Source organism: Alosa sapidissima, chromosome 3 (assembly GCF_018492685.1).
Source record: "Alosa sapidissima isolate fAloSap1 chromosome 3, fAloSap1.pri, whole genome shotgun sequence".
Taxonomy (NCBI): domain Eukaryota; kingdom Metazoa; phylum Chordata; class Actinopteri; order Clupeiformes; family Clupeidae; genus Alosa; species Alosa sapidissima.
In genome coordinates, this window is record NC_055959.1 from 27,831,666 (window position 1) to 27,849,659 (window position 17,994).

Here is a 17,994-nt window from a genome sequence, read left to right on the forward strand (position 1 = left end):
GTAGTATAGTATATTTAACTGATATAACCTGTTTACTAATCTCTGCTAACAATTCATAGGAGACAAATAGCAAACCCAGTATATTAACTGTGATCTTTGACTGGTCATTCCTCAAGCAAGGAGACATAGCATACCACAAGGAATTCAAAAAAAAAAAAAAAAAAAAGGTTAGGCTCAAAATTAGTTGCCGAGTTATAATTGAGGTAGATGCATACCATTAACATTTTAAAGGTGATGGTACTTCATTCATTTTGTCAATATTTTATGGTAGTATCAAGCTCACTGATGAGTAAATACCACTCGGTACCTTTCTATTTGTATGTCTTTATCTATCAGAACGCAATCCGCTAAATATAGCATGTGTTGGTGTTAGATTATAAATTAGCAGTTTAAGTTAATCAGTTTTTAATAATAATAAAAAAATAAAAAAAAACACAAATGTTTTTTGAGAAGGAAAGGATGAACAAGAGCTCACAATTTCTAAACTTTATTTAGCACAAAAAAGAATCACCTGCATCTTCACATTTGTCTCTCCATCATGTGTTATACCACAGGACCCGTTTTTAACCATTCTATCCAATGACCTCTCTCCCCCCAACCCAACCCTATACCGTTTATAAAACAAATGCTAAATTCTTCCCTCCCACCCTAATCAATGCCTCCATCCCCAATGAATCCCTGACACGAGAATTCCATTTTCCAGAGCACCAACGATCTGAAACTCATCAGCTGCAGTCTCTATTCCAAATATTCCTAACGCTTCCCACAGTTCTTCCCGCCCACTTCCGTGGACAGTGGTCAAGTGCCTCCAGCTTAAGACTGTTTGCCATATTTGCATTCACTGAACAAGTCTGTTTTATTGATGCCGTTTGCATTTACTATTCACAGGGCTTGGCATACAGTAGCTGGCAGCGTGGGGGGGGGGGGGGGGGAGAGAAAGCATGTCCACTAATGTCCTTGCCTGTCACACTCTTTCATTACTTGGGCACAATTTGCAAAAAAAGCAATAATAAAAACTTTAAACAACACTATCTCCATGGCAACACTGAGATTCAGGCAAAGGGGCGGGAGGGGGATTCAAGCCTCGCTCTGAGACAGAGGTGAAGATAAAGCAGTCCACTGACAGCAGCCCTTGTCATGTCCCCTTTGGATGCTTATTTTCTCATCTGATTTCTGGTGCTTATTGTTTCTTTTCCGCTCTTTTTTTTGTTTTGTTTTCTTGATTGTTTTCCTCTAATGCTTGTTTGGAGGAAAAATGACAAGAAGTTCTCACACTTCCTTGTTTTTCTTTTTTCCATCCTTTTTTTTTGCAAAAGCATCTTCCTTTATTTAGGGAGGATGTTTTCTTTTCTGTGTGTTTATGCATGTTAGAGATTAGGTGTAGCATAACATTTATGTCAGAATTACATGACTGTTCAGATCCAAGTGTATGGGCTGTTGATGGTGACTTGAACAGTGTGTGTGTGTGTGTGTGTGTGTGTGTGTGTGTGTGTGTACAGTGTGAGTGTGTTTGTGTGCGTGCACTGAGTGTTACAATCGTTACAGACTTAAGATGTTAGCGTAGTCCAATGATGGTAATTACAATGGCTTCAGGTCCATGCGTATAGCAAGAGAGAGAGAAATAGAAAAGTCCCAAGACGAGGAAAGAATTTGAGAGAGAAAGAAAGGGAGAGAAAGAAAGGAGAGGAAAGAGGAGACACCCCTGCCTTCCCCAGCTTTCAACTGTCTGCCTGGCGGCAGTAGTGCAGGTTCTGGGGTCAAAGTTCAAAAAGTAAAAGTGGGCGGTGGTGGCTGCTCGTTCCTAAAGCAGGAAGTCCATCTGTAGCGTCGCTCTGGTGGTCACTGTGGATGTCACAGTAAGGGGGTGGAGGCCCAGGATGGGAGAGGTCACTGCAGTACCAAGCCAACCTAAAAATCAAAGAAGAAAAAGACTCAACTTTAGGACCATGCTATAACCATGTCCTAAGCTATTTGTCTGGAAATCCACAGAGATAAGTTGCCAAAACATACCAACATACAGAGGCAGACCACCAAAATACTTAATGGTATATTGTATTATTGCATTTTGTAAAATTACAATTATGGGTATGCTAGAATTACTATAGCAACATTTTAACAGTTTTGTTAGATGAGAATTACAGAGATGGAGAAGATGTTTTGCTAAATTCATTTAACTAGTGCAGTGCAACCCTAACTAGTGCCTGTTCCTGCATGCTATTCCTGTAGTAAACCTGTAGCCCAATTACATGCCCGTAGGTCTGCTTAAACCCAACCTAATTCCAGCTTTTCAGCATTCAATAATGGATACTTTATTATGATACATGTGCATGTAGCAGACTTTAAGCATGGCTGCATGTGACATTTTTTACAGATCAAAATGACATAAGCCTAACAGCTGTTTTGAGTTAAAGCTATGTGTTTAGCCTATTAAATAATTTGAAGACAAAACCATTTTGTGGAATGATTCATCATATGAAATTTGCAACGATGTGACTGAAAAACAATCACTGGTAGCCTATACATGACATCACACTCGGTCTGCCACTCGTCGTTTGTATCTGATCAAAATGACAAAGGCCTAAGCCTAAAGCTTTGAGTTAAGGCTATTGAATAACTTGATGAAAAAGAAAAAACATTCTGTGCAATGATGCATCATCACATGAAATTTGCAACGATGTGACAAAAAAATTGGTCATCCTAGGCCCAACGGTTCTCGAGATATTCACAGAAAACTGTGTCTGGTCATCTACAGGCCAGTTGGTGTACGGTCACTAAATGTACACATAAATTCATTTATTGTATGACCCCCCATGAACAGAAATCCACGAAACTTGGCATGCATTCAGAAGGTGTCAATGATCCTACACCTCCAATTTTGTGCAGTTTTGACCATGTCAGCCAGATATACCTGTGATTACAACACCTCATTTTTGCTTTTTCATTTTTAACTAGGTAGCGCTAAATATCAAATGAGGTGGTTATGGTTATGGGATGGGTTGACATGGCCCCTTAAGACCAACATACAAAAAAAATCCTCCTAGGATTCCCTAGGTTCTCGAAATATTCACAGAAAACGGTGTCCACCCTACCCTCCTTTTGGGGGGTCCGGTCCGGCAGGGGGCGGTCTTTCAGTGTCCCGGGAATCGTTGACACAAAATTACTATTAGCGGTCATACTGGTTAGGGCCTCAGGCTTGTAACCGGAGGGTTGCCGGTTCGATCCCCGACCAGTAGGAAAGACTGAAGTGCCCTTGAGCAAGGCACCTTACCCCTCACTGCTTCCCGAGTGCCGCTGTAGCAAGGCAGCTCACTGCTCCGGGTTAGTGTGTGCTTTACCTCACTGTGTGTTCACTGTGTGTTCACGGTGTGCTCTGTGTGTTCACTAATTCACAGATGGGATAAATGCAGAGACCAAATTCCTTGTATACGGAAGTATACTTGGCCGAGAAACCTGATTTACATTATTATTAGCTATCCTAGCTAATGTTTTCCTAGCACCTAGGGCTAATGTTAAATTTGTCAGTTTGTACCCGGTCCAGCGAATAAGTAAGCTTACTTGCATCTCTTAAGTAAAAAATGGAAAACACTTGAACTGTATTATCCATTTACATTCCGATATGGCCATAGACTGACAAAGACTTTGCAAAGTGCTTGCTTGCTAAGTCTACCATCCTCCTCAGAGTCCACAGCAACCGTCAGAGTCTATAGCAACCATGACGAGATAACAGTGCAATCGTGGTTGAAATACTCCCGAAACACAAATAAAACAAAATATATCTAGATCAAACAATGGATGTTGTTTTCAGCAGTCAGCAGTCGTGCAAGAGCATTGCTTAGGTTAAATCTTACCATAAATCACCGAGCTGTCAATGCTCCGGTTCGTCTTGTTGCCATCCACTAGGCTATTTTGCTGAACAATTCATGACGTCACGTGCAAATATAGAATACCCTGTCTCTGGTCCTGCGCTGTGCTCAGTGTGCTGTGTGAGAGGGGGAGTGGCCAGCGACTAGAGTGGCAAAAGCCAATGTGTGCATCTTTTACCGATATATTTAACAATGTCTTTTGCATGTCTTATTCAACCAACGTCAAACTGGCACTGCACTTACTCGTGCCCGTAGCAAGACACCTGGCAAGTTTGAAATCGATCGGACAAACGGTTCGACAGATATGCAAATAACAGACAGACGTCCCTGTCATTAACAGATGGATGATGAGGAGACCACACCTTCTCAGCGGCCATGCTGGGGCACTTCCAATTGTACAGATAGTACTGCAGATTCCCATCTCCAATGCCAAACTTCAGCTTCTCCAGGAAGGTCTTATTCTCCATAAGATCCAGTGCGTTGAAGACATCAAACCCTTTCTGTGAATAAATTTAAAGGTGACATGAATACAAATAATGCCCACACTAACAGAATTATTGCTACTAAGTAATATCTCACCTTTATCACACGCACACACACAGAGCACTCACCGACTTGGCGAGAATGAGCGCATCTCCCATCAGGTCAAGCAGAGTTGTGGTGGTGTGCACGTTGTAGAAGGAGTAGGCAGCCTTCAGACTCCTGTGTACCGGATGGTTCATGATGGTGGAGGGCAATGTGTAAAAGCTGAGGAAGTCAGTCACCTTCCCCTCAGAGTTCTAGGGTACAGACAGTGGAGAACAATGGCCAAGTGAGTCTACTTAAAGGTACACTACGCAGGTTTAGGTATTTTTGGCTTGTTTGTTTGGCATGTATTTATATGTTACTCTGCTATTGTAAATAGCAAATGTCTCGTGACTTATCCCCCTGTACACAATGCAAATGTTTTTGTTGTGGAGGTGAAGGATTAACAAGAGGCAAAAACGATCTCCAAAGAGCTATATCTACTGACAAGATAATGTTTCAGGATTCTCGGATTTGGCGGGCCGCTGTTCTTGGAAGTTGCATAGCTGGTTTTCTCAGTAGGGAATCGCTAAGACTGTGTCTCAAATCGCGTACTTCTGCACTTACAATACCTAATTTGAGTGCATGAGGGTGTTCACACTGAAAATTCCAACGACACGAAGGGCGCTGCAAGTTCCCGGATGGTGCACTCATAACGGTCAAAAAGCTGAGTGTGCAACGCTGGACACTTTTCGCCCTTAACGGACGCCATCTTGGCCAAATAGCGGAAGGGGAGGGAGCGTTTTCAAACTCGTGGTAATCGCGGTTGAGAAAGCTGAAGCAGCAGCAGTGGAAAACAGACTTTACGGAGGTACAAGCAAGTTATAACATAAACGGTTCATGTTTTGACACAGTATGACCATGTCACTGTCGAATTGAGGACGCCAATAAAGTTATATTAAAATGTTTGCGATCGTCATTTCCGTGAAGTGCACGGAGTTAGTGTTTGATATGAGACAATACTATTTTGTTAAAATTTGCGCACTCCGCCAGTAAGCACACAGTGCACATAGTGTACTACACAAAAGTGTACTCACATAAGTACACCAATTGAGACAGACTCTAAGTCTATTCTGTATAGCTATGCTAGGTGAACGATTCGCCTATTACAAGTTCGTTTACCATCAAATTGGCTTCATAAAGATTAAAATATTGCATGTTGTACCTTTAAATCAGCGCTACAGAACTACCAAGAGCACAGTTTTTGCATGAGCCCAATATTAGTTTAAAGAAAAGATCCGGAGTTAAAACAACCTGTCTATTTATGGATGATAATGAGCACAAACTTTCGTTTGGGAACAAAATTACGTTAATTGGAGGAGTTTTAAACTAGACTGTTTGCATTAGCAACAAAATGGTTTATAGCCTGTAGCAGCAGGTATGTAGACACGTCAAAATAAATATCCATTTTCAAACCACTGATGATTCACTATTACAGCCAATCAACACATCACTTTGGGGCCAAAGAAGAGAGATTGGCTCTTTGATTGGCTGTTGAGCTTATAATATCAACAACCTTTCACAGACTGTACTATTAAATGACAGATTCTTAAAAGATGCATGTTTTCATTCCATGTCAATACTTCTGGACCTGAAGTACGCCGTTTGCAGTTCAGAGGGATCAACCCAGGGCACAAGCGACCATTTCTCAATAATTCTGCACAGTCTGCATTTGCTGTTTGAACTAGGTCTTTTGGCATTTGTTCATATTGTACCCAGTCTGAAAAGGGGAAGGCTATTGTTTTCATTCACACTTTTGAAATATAGAGCTGCAGCTCTAGAAGTTATTTTTTTTCTTTTCAGAACAACAGCAGCCCAACCTCTGGGTGAGAAACTGACATTAACAAGGCAAAGTGTTTTTATATACACAGACAAAAACACACCACCAAGGGTTAACAGGTACACCAAGGTCTAATGTTTACCTCCACAACGAAGGTGTCAATGATGTTCTCTTTTGGCAGTAGCCAGTGCTCCACCTCATCCGGGCTCATGACAGGAGCCAGATGAAACTGACTCAGGTATTCCAGCAGCAGCCGGTGGACTGCAGGGACATCTTTTTTCGTCATGGGGCGCAGACCGGAGTTCTTGGGAGCCTGGGGTTAGAGGGTACAGAGAGAGCCCTGTTAAGAACCACTGTTTTCTCAGAGAACCTTTTCAAATATCACATATAATACAACATAACATTAATACAAACAAAAGAGTAATAATATAATACATTTTTATATATAACTAGCAGAATATTTTCTGTTTCCTTCTATTCTGTGTAGAAAATAGATAAATAATAAATAGACAATAAATAGCAAGAAAATGCACCAAGGGACGTAACGGGATGTAATTAGCAAAGCTTACGTCTGGCAGACGATACAGTTTCATGGTGCGTTGCATAGTCATGTTCCGGCTCAAGTGCGAAAACTTCACTTCGATCAGCTTCCGGGGGTTTAGAGATCGGTGCCAGTACCTAACAATTACATACAAACACGCAGACAATCAGATGCTTTATTACACATCAGCACAACCAGCATCATTCAACAAATTTCATTCCTCTTTTAAACAATTTTGGGACCCGAGGCCCATCTGTCTGCTCCCAATTCCCAGTGAGCTGGACGTTTCCTGAAGAAAGCTATTTGAGGCAGGCTGCTTCATGTCTCCGAGTGTGAGAAGGTCCACCTTCAGGGTGGGTGGGTGTGTGTGTGTGTGTGTGTGTGCACACTTGGCCAGAATGATAGGATATTAGCAATGTCCAAATACAGTTGTCTACGGACTCAATCTGCATTCGATACCCAATACCTCAGACTACTTACAAAGGTCGTCTGAGCCACATATGCCCACATTCTTTAAGCAATGTTAAAGCCACAAACTGAAAATCATCATTCCTTTCTTAATATAATAGTAATACATACACTACAGAAATGGTTTAAATGTGAGGTTAGTCAAAGTTTGAGACAATTCATAATTGATTTTATTTTTTGGCCTGCATCTGTCTTCATTATGCCATATGATCAACCAATAGCATTTGCTAGGCATAAGTGCATAAAACATACATAAATAATGCAAAGAAAACACTAGCGCTGTCAAAATCAATGTGTTGATGTGTATGTAATTAGAAAAAAAAAAAAAAGATGCCTGTATGGAAAAACAGGGCTCCAGATTAACTTTTTACATTGGTTCCACTGGTGCGCCTAACTTTTTTATTTGGTGCACCAGCACAAAATGTAGGTGGACCCAAATTTTTCATTGAGCCGCCTTTAACGCCACAATTTCAAGGTCACCTTTTTATCGCGCTCCATATACATTCCGTGTCTGAGCTGTGGTCAGAGCATGGACCAGGAATGACAGCATTGATTTAATTTCGGGCCCCCACCACCTTGACGGCATCAGTAATATTTAATACTGGGTGATAAATAACAATCAGTGGCGTCCCTAGTCTCTGGTCGACCCTCCACACACACACGGAAAATGATGGCTTGTCATATTTTATATTTTGGAATTCATATACTTCATATATTTTGTTAATAATTTATAGTACATAGTACATACACTAGGCTTGAGCTAAAAGCGGTATCGCCAGACTCAGAGAACAGCTGGATGAACTGGAGAAAGGTAAAAATCAATTGTTTTAACTCAAGGGGAGGTGAAAAATGAGTGTAATTCCCCAAATGGTGGAATATCCCTTTAATTTGTATGATTTTGACTACAAGACATGATGCGTGAGCTAACGGGATAGTTACCTAGAAGGAACTCTCTCAAGATGTAAAAGTTTGTGTAGCTTATTTCGGAAATGTCATTAAACCAAACAGAAGGCCCAAATGAACTCAAATCCCATAGCCTAGGTAGGTAAGCAACACAAACTTGAGAGGTGCAAGTCAAGCAATTAAACATTAGCCTACTATTAGACCTAAATTTACTACCTAAATTTCCCTCACGGGATCAAAATAAGTATATATACACAATACTATTATTTGTTGACAAGCAGCCACAGCATCACTTAAGTAGCGAGACATGGCTGCTAGTTTACCACATGACAACTGCAGGCAAAGCTCCGCCATATATAATCTTTGCTGCAGGTTAAAAGCTGCGTGTGTGTGTCAGGAGAAAAGACACATAGGCTACGAGAAGCACCAACTGTCATTCTTAAAAGTATATCGATACTAATAAAAATTACGTTTCCATTTCAGGGTATTGCGATACTTTTGTAGTATTGGTGCACTGTGCAACACTGGTCAAAATACAACAAACACTTAGTTTGTGGATAGACAGCAGATGCGAGGAAAGTCTAGGCGCTCACAATTATGACGTTAGGTGCACCAGTACAACCCAGGAAACACTTTAGTCGCACCCTTAAAAATGTTAGTCACACTCTAGAACCCTAAAATATGAAATTATGTATGTGTTGCTACAGTGGAGAAATGAGATCAGACAGTGATCCACATGGAGATTACCTTTAAATGCCCTATGTGTAGCTCTAGTTCACCTTTTAATAATGCCATATGTGTAGCTCTAGTTCATGGCAGTCTATTCTCCCATAGGCAGACTCTTTGCACTACTAACAGTAGAAGAACATTTCTAAAATCCTGTTCAGTGAGTTCAAATGGCCCACCGGGGATAATGTATTATAATAAGGACTACCTTGACCTTGGTGTACTTAGAAGTGTCAAGTTACTAAATTCAAATCATTCTGTGCACCTGTGTGTGTGTGTGTGTGTGTGTGTTTCTTACCTGCAAGTTCCTACAGGTTTGGGTAGAACCACCCCTGCGGTGTAGACAGCCTGAAACATGCCCTGCTGGTTGACCCTTCTGGTGATCTCACGGATCAGCACAGGGGCCACACGCTTGGCACGCAACTTCTTGTGGACACAGAGGAAGTTGATCTCCACCATCTTCTTCTCACTGGAAGCGGCAGAAACCGTACAGACATTAAGTTAGTGCAACAACACAACACAGAAGGCACAAAGAAACCATAAAAGATCAGAGAAAACATTAGTGGGTGGATGCTTCATTATTCTGAGCTGTGTATGTTATGGTTATGGATATGGGATTTGGCAGGCGCTTTTGTACAAAGCGACATACACAAAACAGTATAATACTTCAATTTAAAAGGGAACAATTTAAGATGTCAATCAATAATGAAATAAACAATGTATGTATGTATGTGTGTATGTATGTGTGTATGTATGTATGTGCATGTGTTCATGCATGCTCACTTCTCATAGATGCGGATATTGGCTGGGATGGCACTGATGAAGCCCACAAGCTTCTGGTTCGAGTCCACCCTCACTCCACAATGCCACTGGGGCAGCCAACCTGGCGGTCGGAGAGCCCTGGGAGCGCACAGGTGATGCGAGGAGGAGAGTGGTAAAGATGTGACAGAAACATGGAAAAACACAGTTCATAAATGAAGAGTACAGTCCCACCAACTCTGTACTTATGGTCAGTATTATTCATTTTATTTTCTTATTGACAAATCTCTTAAATCTTTAACTTACCAGAGCAGGAAGTCAGGGGAGTAGTCAAAGCGGAACATGTTGTCATCATCCTCAACGTAGTTCTCATTCAAAAGGGTGTAGAGCTCCTTCAACTGAGAAACGCAACAAGGAGGACACCAACACAAGGATACAAGGATGTTTGTCACATGCATATAGTTACTGGATGTAAGAAATGTGTGGTGTCACAGTGTGGTGAGCACAGACGATGCTGCTGGAGAGTGGAGACTGTGAAGCTAACTGACAAAGTATTCTGGCTTGCTATGCTAAGGAGATAGATCAGAGATTGGGAGGGTAAGGGTTCCTGGGGTCTCTCACCACAGCAGGGTTTCCCAGATCTAGAGCATCCCAGCTGAAGCCTTGAGGAAGGCTGTAAGGCTCCTCTCGAATCTGGTCCTTGTCTGGCTCGATGGAGCCATGCGACGTCACCACCTCCCCTAAAATGAAGAACAAACAACAACATCAACTGAAAGAAAAAGGGTTGGATTTAGGATGAGTACAGTGAATATTGCCAAAGTGTCAATCGTTCATGACTTTAGATGGACAAGGAGGAAAAGCCTGCCTGCCTACCTAGTTTGGGGACAGGCTGCGTGTCCCAAAACTGGTAGCTTCGACGACTTGCCTCCTCCATAGTTTTGGCAGGACCTTGGCCTACGGAAAAGAGCTCGATGGCTTTCTGTATCTCTTGCAGTTTATCTGCAGGGAGCGAGTTCACCTTCAGAGTGGAGGAAAATGCTATTTTTAATGCAATTTCTTTTCAGCTGGATGTGAACATTAGAATGACATGATTTAAACATTGTGTCAACACCCAAGGATAACAATGAAGAATGTTCAAAAGGTCAGTCTTGACCTTGACAGTTGTAGCACAGGTTTCATTGTAGATGGACACACAGCCCTGATCAGTATGAGCCAAAGTACACCCTACAGTCACTCTCTAGGTATTGATGTAGAATATGGCCTTGAAAAGAGTGCAACTCGATACACACATGGACAAGCCAGTACCAGAAATAAGCAAGAGAATGTAACATTACAGCTCAATAAAGCTGTCTGTATTCAGTATTAAGATCGCACCAGGACAAACGTGCAGCTCAATGAGTTAAAAAGAATGTGACAAGATTGAAAGAGGCACCTTTGCCAGGGGGTCCTGCACAACTTCCTTGGCTCCAGACTTGTCCTTCTTCTTCCTCTGTTTCTTTTTCTTCTTCTTAGCTCCACTGTCCCCTTTCTCCCTGGAGTGCAAAACCACACATTTACAGTGGACATCCCACTACTGTGGCTCACTTCTTCTTTTAACCCAAAATGTTCCTGACATATTGTGTCATGACGACTCTGACATCACAACTACTGAATAATCTGGCCACTGCCAGTGAACAATAGCATACAATAAATACTGTGTGCAATTGTGTTGAATCCAAGCACTTCTTATCAAGCACAAAGCCTGATTAATAACCAGACACATAGAAACATAGAATAAAGCCACAGAAAAAAAGTACACTGGCAAAACAGGCTACTTGGTGAATGCAGGAGTCACTGGTAGACACCTGACGTTTCATTTTCAATGAAAATGAGAATACTTGTGCAAGTGTGAGGTCAAGAATGTATGTGAATCATCTGTCTGAATATAGTGTATATAATGCGAGCTGCAGCCTGACAATATACTCTTGTCAAATCTCCCACAATTTCACAACTGGCTTTCACTAGTAAGTCCTACATCTCTTTAGAGGCACCATTTTACCTCAGCAAATGCATAAGGCATCACAATGACATTTCACACTTTGAAGTACCAGAATGTTCTCTGGAAAACAAATGAAGTAGTGAACTAAACAAAATAAATAAATTGTTAAGCTTGACACTGTAGGACATGTGGCGAGCATTGCAATACAAATTGGGGTTCTCCTTTTGCAGTCTATTGGATCTACTCCCAACGCCCATTAGGTATCTCGGCTTCCACTTCAGTATGCAACATAAGACTTACACAAGTAGATGTGACATCCACACTGTGACTAGAACTGGGGATCCTTCTTTACATTACCAGCTCCTCCAACCCAGTTATCGCAGGGATTCTTTGTACGGTCACGCTTGGTTAATCTATTATTCATGCTGGGGTTGGAGGAGCTGGTAGGGGGGACAGTGTTCTTAACTGTCTTCTGTAATAAACTCCGGGTTCGCTAACTACGTTGTTGATGCTTCATTTTATGTGTTGGGACCCTGAGCGGTAGTGGTTGATCAACGAAAAGTATTGTCTCCACGGTAGAAAAAAAAAAGACCCTGGGGTCAATTTTCACTGGAGCTACACTTTAATTGGGAAACCTCTAGTCTACATCATTTTATGTGTTGGGACCCAGAGCAAGCTACTGACGAGGTTTTGTGCCGTTTTGAACAATATTACTGGTTAAAAAAAGCTATTTGGGAAGCGTTTAGCTCACCGCCCTTAGCTAATCCACAGTTTGCGATATGGGGCTATAGCGTATACCGGGAAAAGCTCTGTAGTGGTTGATCAACGAAAAGTATTGTCTCCACGGTAGAAAAAAAAAAAAGACCCTGGGGTCAATTTTCACTGGAGCTACACTTTAATTGTGAAACCTCTAGTCTAGGTGTTCTGTTTCCCGTACATGGATTAAGCCCTCTCCTAGACTAAAACAGAACTTCAATGAAGATCTCTAAAGAAAAAGAGCTTTTAGTCAAGGACTAGTCTTAATCAGAGTATGTATATATACTATATATCAATATACGGAAATCCATCCATAGTCTAATTGTTTTATGACAGACTTGCCTAGAAATGGCGCAGACAAAATAAATGTGCATATTTAAAAGGGCATATTTACAATATCAGGTAGATTTAACTAAAGTCTGCTCATCTGTAAATCATAAATACTGGTTATAACAAACCAACTACGGGTCATTTTGACTGATGCCATGTAAAAGAGAGAGCTTTCAGGTCATGCAGTCTAAGGTCAGTTACTTTACTCAGCAACTTTTTAATAAGAGAAATATGACCTTTTGTTGGACATGGTGACATAATTAAGGCTATCAAGTTACACACCAGCAAACGCACAATATAAAATAAAAACCACAAGAGCAACAGTATCGGCAATTCCTATTTAGACAGAAGTTGTGACAGAGTATAACATAAAAACTTTATCCAAAGTAGTCGCTACTGGACATTCAATCATGGTTACGCCTATAAAAAGATGCAAAACAGGAAAGTACAGGTATATAAAGCAAACTCCTTAAGATTTAAGACACAATCTGGCAAAGTGTGAGTGGAAAGAGAGAGCATACAAAAGAGCATAACGGATGGAACAGTGTGGAACAGGCATGGGTGTTGTAGGCCTACAGGTCCTAACCACAAAACAAATCCAGTAATAACCTACACAAGGACAGCTAAAGTCTCTGGAATATTATGACTCAGGGGGTTTTCGCCAAGATATAGATGGCATTGATAGAAGAACGTACTTACTGAAGAGAGCGGGCTAATCCTATTAGTGTCCGTGGGGGGAGTGAGGAATGAGGCTCAGGCAACCAGTACACTGGTTACACCAGTATGGTGGGTCACATGACTCGGGGGTCTAGGGGGACACTGACTTTAGTGTAACACAATGGGTAACAATAACATAACAGCTCGCCATCTATAACGTTAGTTGTTCCATAGCCTTCCACAAATACTTGGTTGGGCATGATCCATAGATAATCCTAGGAAACGTATATGTACTTGATTGTATTGAACTGCTGTCACACTGATGGTAACTAGGCCTACAGTTATGGTCAGTCCAGTAAGTTCAAAATAACGACAACAGCAAAAATGCATAGAGGTCTTAACTTATCTTCTAATCTAAAACACACGGACATATCTAAGAGTAGCCTACGTTAGGGACAGCGAATTTGGGCAGGGCAAGAGACAGACCGTAAAATAAACACTATAACGTTAATAAGCTAACGTTAGGTCTCATGAAGGGAAAGTGTAAATTAGCCATAGATCTGTCTGATCTAAATACATGCCAATAGATTTGTTAGAATGATAAATGTTGATGGCAACATTATGTACTACGAATCACTCAAAAAACACGTAATGATGTAATTCGTGGCTTATGGGAGACACTGACACAGCTAGCTAAGCACCGTTAGCACCGCATGCTGCTAGCGAGCTAACTGGCGTAACCTAGCCAAGTTAAAGTTAGAACTATCTGCTTGGCTTTACACTTCAGTAGTATTCAGCCACATACCGGGTAAGGGGAACAGAGTTAACATAATTGCGGGGAAAGGGCCTTGCTACAAACGGGCGGATTTAATCTCACAGTTCAAATAGCACACATGTTTTTAACATTAACTGACGTTAACGTTAGTGTTAAAACGAATAGGCCGTACATGACCTTGACTATCTTCACTAACATAACTGGCAAAGCCTTGCCTAATAATTTAGATACCACTGGGTGTATCGTTACGTCAACTTAACGCTAATTTATGACCACCACTCGTTAACGTTAATGGTAAGTTAAACGGCTCGCTTTTCTTTTCAAACAAGAAGCGAAGTCTATGTTATCAAACGTGAACGTTAGCCAACGGCAATATGCATATAAACAACGTTATTATGTTCTGCAAGAGACACGGACGCACTTCATTTATGTTTGATATACTGAAAATCTTATGGGGTGGCATTGCAATGACGGCTGGGTTTCCTAGCGCAGGAGCCAACCGTGCCTAAATCGCTAACGGTAACGTTACGTTACGTTACAGACAACCATAGAGGTTTCATAGACGCCGGAGCCTATGATGGGCTGAATCCTATGGCTGAATCCACGGAGATAACCGGCTGAATGAATCTGACTCAATGCTCCGAAGATAGTTTTTAGCAGAGGTTAACAGTTACTGGTTAAAACGTAATTTGGCTACGCAAGGGGCGTTTCATCATAAGAAAGACACGGTCAGTCTTACTACGGTAAAGCCGCTTACTAGAAAATAATCTTTGTTAGCATTAATTCCCCAAGATGTGCTATAATGTTAACATCACATGGCTGGCTAACATCACGCTAGCCCTTTACGGGGGCATTAGTGAAGTTAGCTAGCTAGTAAACGTTAGCTTCCTACGCCTTGAGGCAAAGAAACTGCTTTCGATTTTACGTCGCGTGGCAGGGAATATCAACCATATAGAAATTAAACGTACATTATGCCATCGCAACCAGCATAAAGAGTTGTTTTTTCTTTTATTTCACTGTTCCTTGCAGATGGGTGACCATTGCATTACACATTTCCACATTTCTAACGTTACCACCTTTTAGTCCACAGCGGACAACGACAGACAAGTCCATGTCCCACCTCCTTGGAGAACTGACGTCTGTATAAGCCAATCTATGCGTAAATTCAACCTTCAATATCATCGTTTGACCAATATTCACAAAGGAGGGGGGGGGGGCTTGCTTCCTTGGAATTAGGTTTCCCGTCTCTGGTTTCCCCGAGACCTGCCTAGCTGAATGAATCCCTTCAAGAGTTTGAGACATGAGATTGTCACATTTTCAACTTAACAGCAAAAATGAATGCAAACTCACCCATCATCAAAGTGATGTTCTTCATTTTCGCAGTCACTGCAGTGTCCATGGTCTTCTTCTATTCCTACTTCGTTCTCCGTCTTCGGTGCTGTCTCATTCTCATCCGCCATCTTTAACCAGGAAGTAGGAAATTGCGTGGCCCTGGAAGAACCGAAAGACATGGCCTATCACAGAAGAGGATGGTACATGTAGACTGAATAATGTCAGATAAATGTAAATGGCGTAAACGGGCTTTGATGTTGTTGAAAATGGCACTGATGAGCGTAGCGGTAATTCGGTTAGGGGGTACTTGGCTGAAAAAATATTTCACAGGGGGTACATCACTGAAAAAAGGTTGAGAACCACTGGCCTAGAGTGTATGCCACCATTATTATAGGGTTGCTATATTAGTTTAAGGAGACAGCAAAATAATAAAGATATAGGCACTATATGTGACCTTGACCTTATACCCCATGCCCTTGAGTACCCAATCAGTTCATGTAGCATTTGTAGTAATAAGCCATACAACAATCACTGAACCTTTTGGGAGATATTGTGCAAACACTGTATCACATGTAGAATCTTGTGAGCTTGATCTTTAACCCTACGACCCCGTATTGAAAAACTATGTAGAATTTGATAAAGATCCTTCAATCCCCTTGGGAGTATCTGTAACTGACCGAACCGGACCATGCAATAGGGTTCCCATGGGTCATGGAATTTCTGGAATATCATGGCATTTAGGGAATTTTATCATTTTGGGAGCAAAGTCATGGAATATCAGGGAATTTTGTTGTAGCAGTTTAAAATGTATTTGCCAAAATACATTAATACAAATATATTTCCACTCAGAATTGGTGTATATCTGGTAATTAGCTTTACTGCTTGCTTGAGTAGTTTTTTTTATTCAATGTCCATTTATTCATCAATTGCTCTAAAAGATAAAAGATTCTTGAACGCTATGCGACTGTTCTGAAATCTTTGGTAGGTATATTGTACTCTTTATTATATAGTAGGTCATGAAAATTCAGGAGGGGGTGTCAGGGAAAGTCAAGGAAAAGTCATGAAGTTTTACATTACACTTGGAGTGGGAACCCTGATGCAAGCAGTGTGGGCAAAAACATTATTAGTACAGCGCCTTTTACAGTCCTTGCCCTTTCAGGCAATATTGACACATGGCGTCACCCATTACAGTGAATTTGGATAGATCATAGAAGTGAACAAATGAAACAGCTTTCTCTACAAAAACTTGGAAATACTTCAAGTTAAGCAGAGTCCCCACTTTCCCAAGAAGAGATTAGAGTTAAACTGTAATCCACCCTTTTTTTCCATTAACCACTGACTCACTTGAAATGCTGTGAACTTTGACAGCACTATTGCAGACCAATAAACCACACTTGTCAATTTGTCTTCATCCTTACTCCATCCCCTACTTTTGCAACTTTTGTGTACAGTATGCTTGTATGTGTGAGCCTGTGCGTGTGTGTGCGTGTGTGCATGTGTGTGTGTGTGCCTGTGTTTAAAGATTAAAGCAGTATAATTTTGCATTTTCATTTGTTACTGGGGGAGGGGTGGTGCAAATCACAAATAAGTGGTTATGGGCTAGGTTGATGAGGGCCCTTGAGACCAACATACCATAAAAAAATGTGTCATCCTCGGTGCCATGGTTCAACACCAGTGTGTGTGGGGGGGACCAAACAAAATTTTTCCATGAAATTCTAGTGGGGCTACATGCCCACCAAGTTTCATGTTCCCCGGTGTTTCGGTGTCCCGGGAAATCGGTGTTCCAAAATTTCAGGAAGTTGATGATGGGGGGGGGGGGGGGGGACTTTGACAATCCCTATGACCACTATGCTAGCTATGCTAGTGGCGGTTATAATAATATTCTGAATAATTGATATAATAAGTAACAGCCCTGTTTTCTGAATTAATGAGATGATAAACAAATAAGATATATATTTTAAAATGAATACGTTTATAAAAAAACAGGGCTGCTTTTCTTAAAGGTGTTCTAAGCGATGCTCGGTAACGTCACTTCTGTTGACTTTCAAACAAAACAGAGAGCTAGCTTGCTACTTCCTCTCCCTCCCTCCCTCCAGTGCTGCTCCCATGCAATTGAAACTCTCCTAAACGTTCATCTCGTCTGTGATTTTCTGGAACAGTTTGTTATGTTTTTATGGGCTAGGTTTGCCCAGGTTGTTTTTGTTGCCGATTTTGGAGCCTGGGCTGTCCACAGAGATCGCATTTTTTTACAGTGTATTCAGGACACAGACAGCTAGCGGTTGGTTAAGTAATGTTTGCAGTAGTGACATAAAATGTTTTAGCCTAAAAAACGTGTGGCATCGCTTAGAGCTCCTTTAATGAATGAATTTACCATCTCGGTAATTCAGAAAAAGCACAACATTTTAAGTGAATATGCTTCTGTAGCTATACATCAGACTGTCTTAAAGTAATGCAACCGGCTAAAACCGGCTGATTTATGTTGTTCTGTCGGAGCATAGTGTCGGTTTCATCTTACCAACTGCAGCTTTAATACTTCTGCTGCTATAACTGGAAGATAATGTT

At 41.3% G+C, this 17,994-nt stretch overlaps 1 protein-coding gene across 1 annotated transcript; it reads right to left on the reverse strand.

Annotated features, from left to right (window-relative positions):
• Positions 1-470: 470 nt before the first annotated feature.
• nmt1a (N-myristoyltransferase 1a) lies at positions 471-15,605 on the reverse strand. Its single transcript, XM_042086410.1, has 12 exons — positions 15,451-15,605; positions 11,037-11,136; positions 10,478-10,622; positions 10,226-10,344; positions 9,911-10,002; positions 9,629-9,745; positions 9,144-9,314; positions 6,777-6,885; positions 6,350-6,520; positions 4,475-4,642; positions 4,226-4,363; positions 471-1,908 (listed from the first exon to the last, which is right to left on the reverse strand). Exons 1-12 carry the CDS (start codon positions 15,558-15,560, stop codon positions 1,888-1,890), a joined length of 1,461 nt encoding a protein of 486 aa, XP_041942344.1. The 5' UTR covers positions 15,561-15,605; the 3' UTR covers positions 471-1,887.
• Between the last annotated feature and the right edge of the window lie 2,389 nt (positions 15,606-17,994).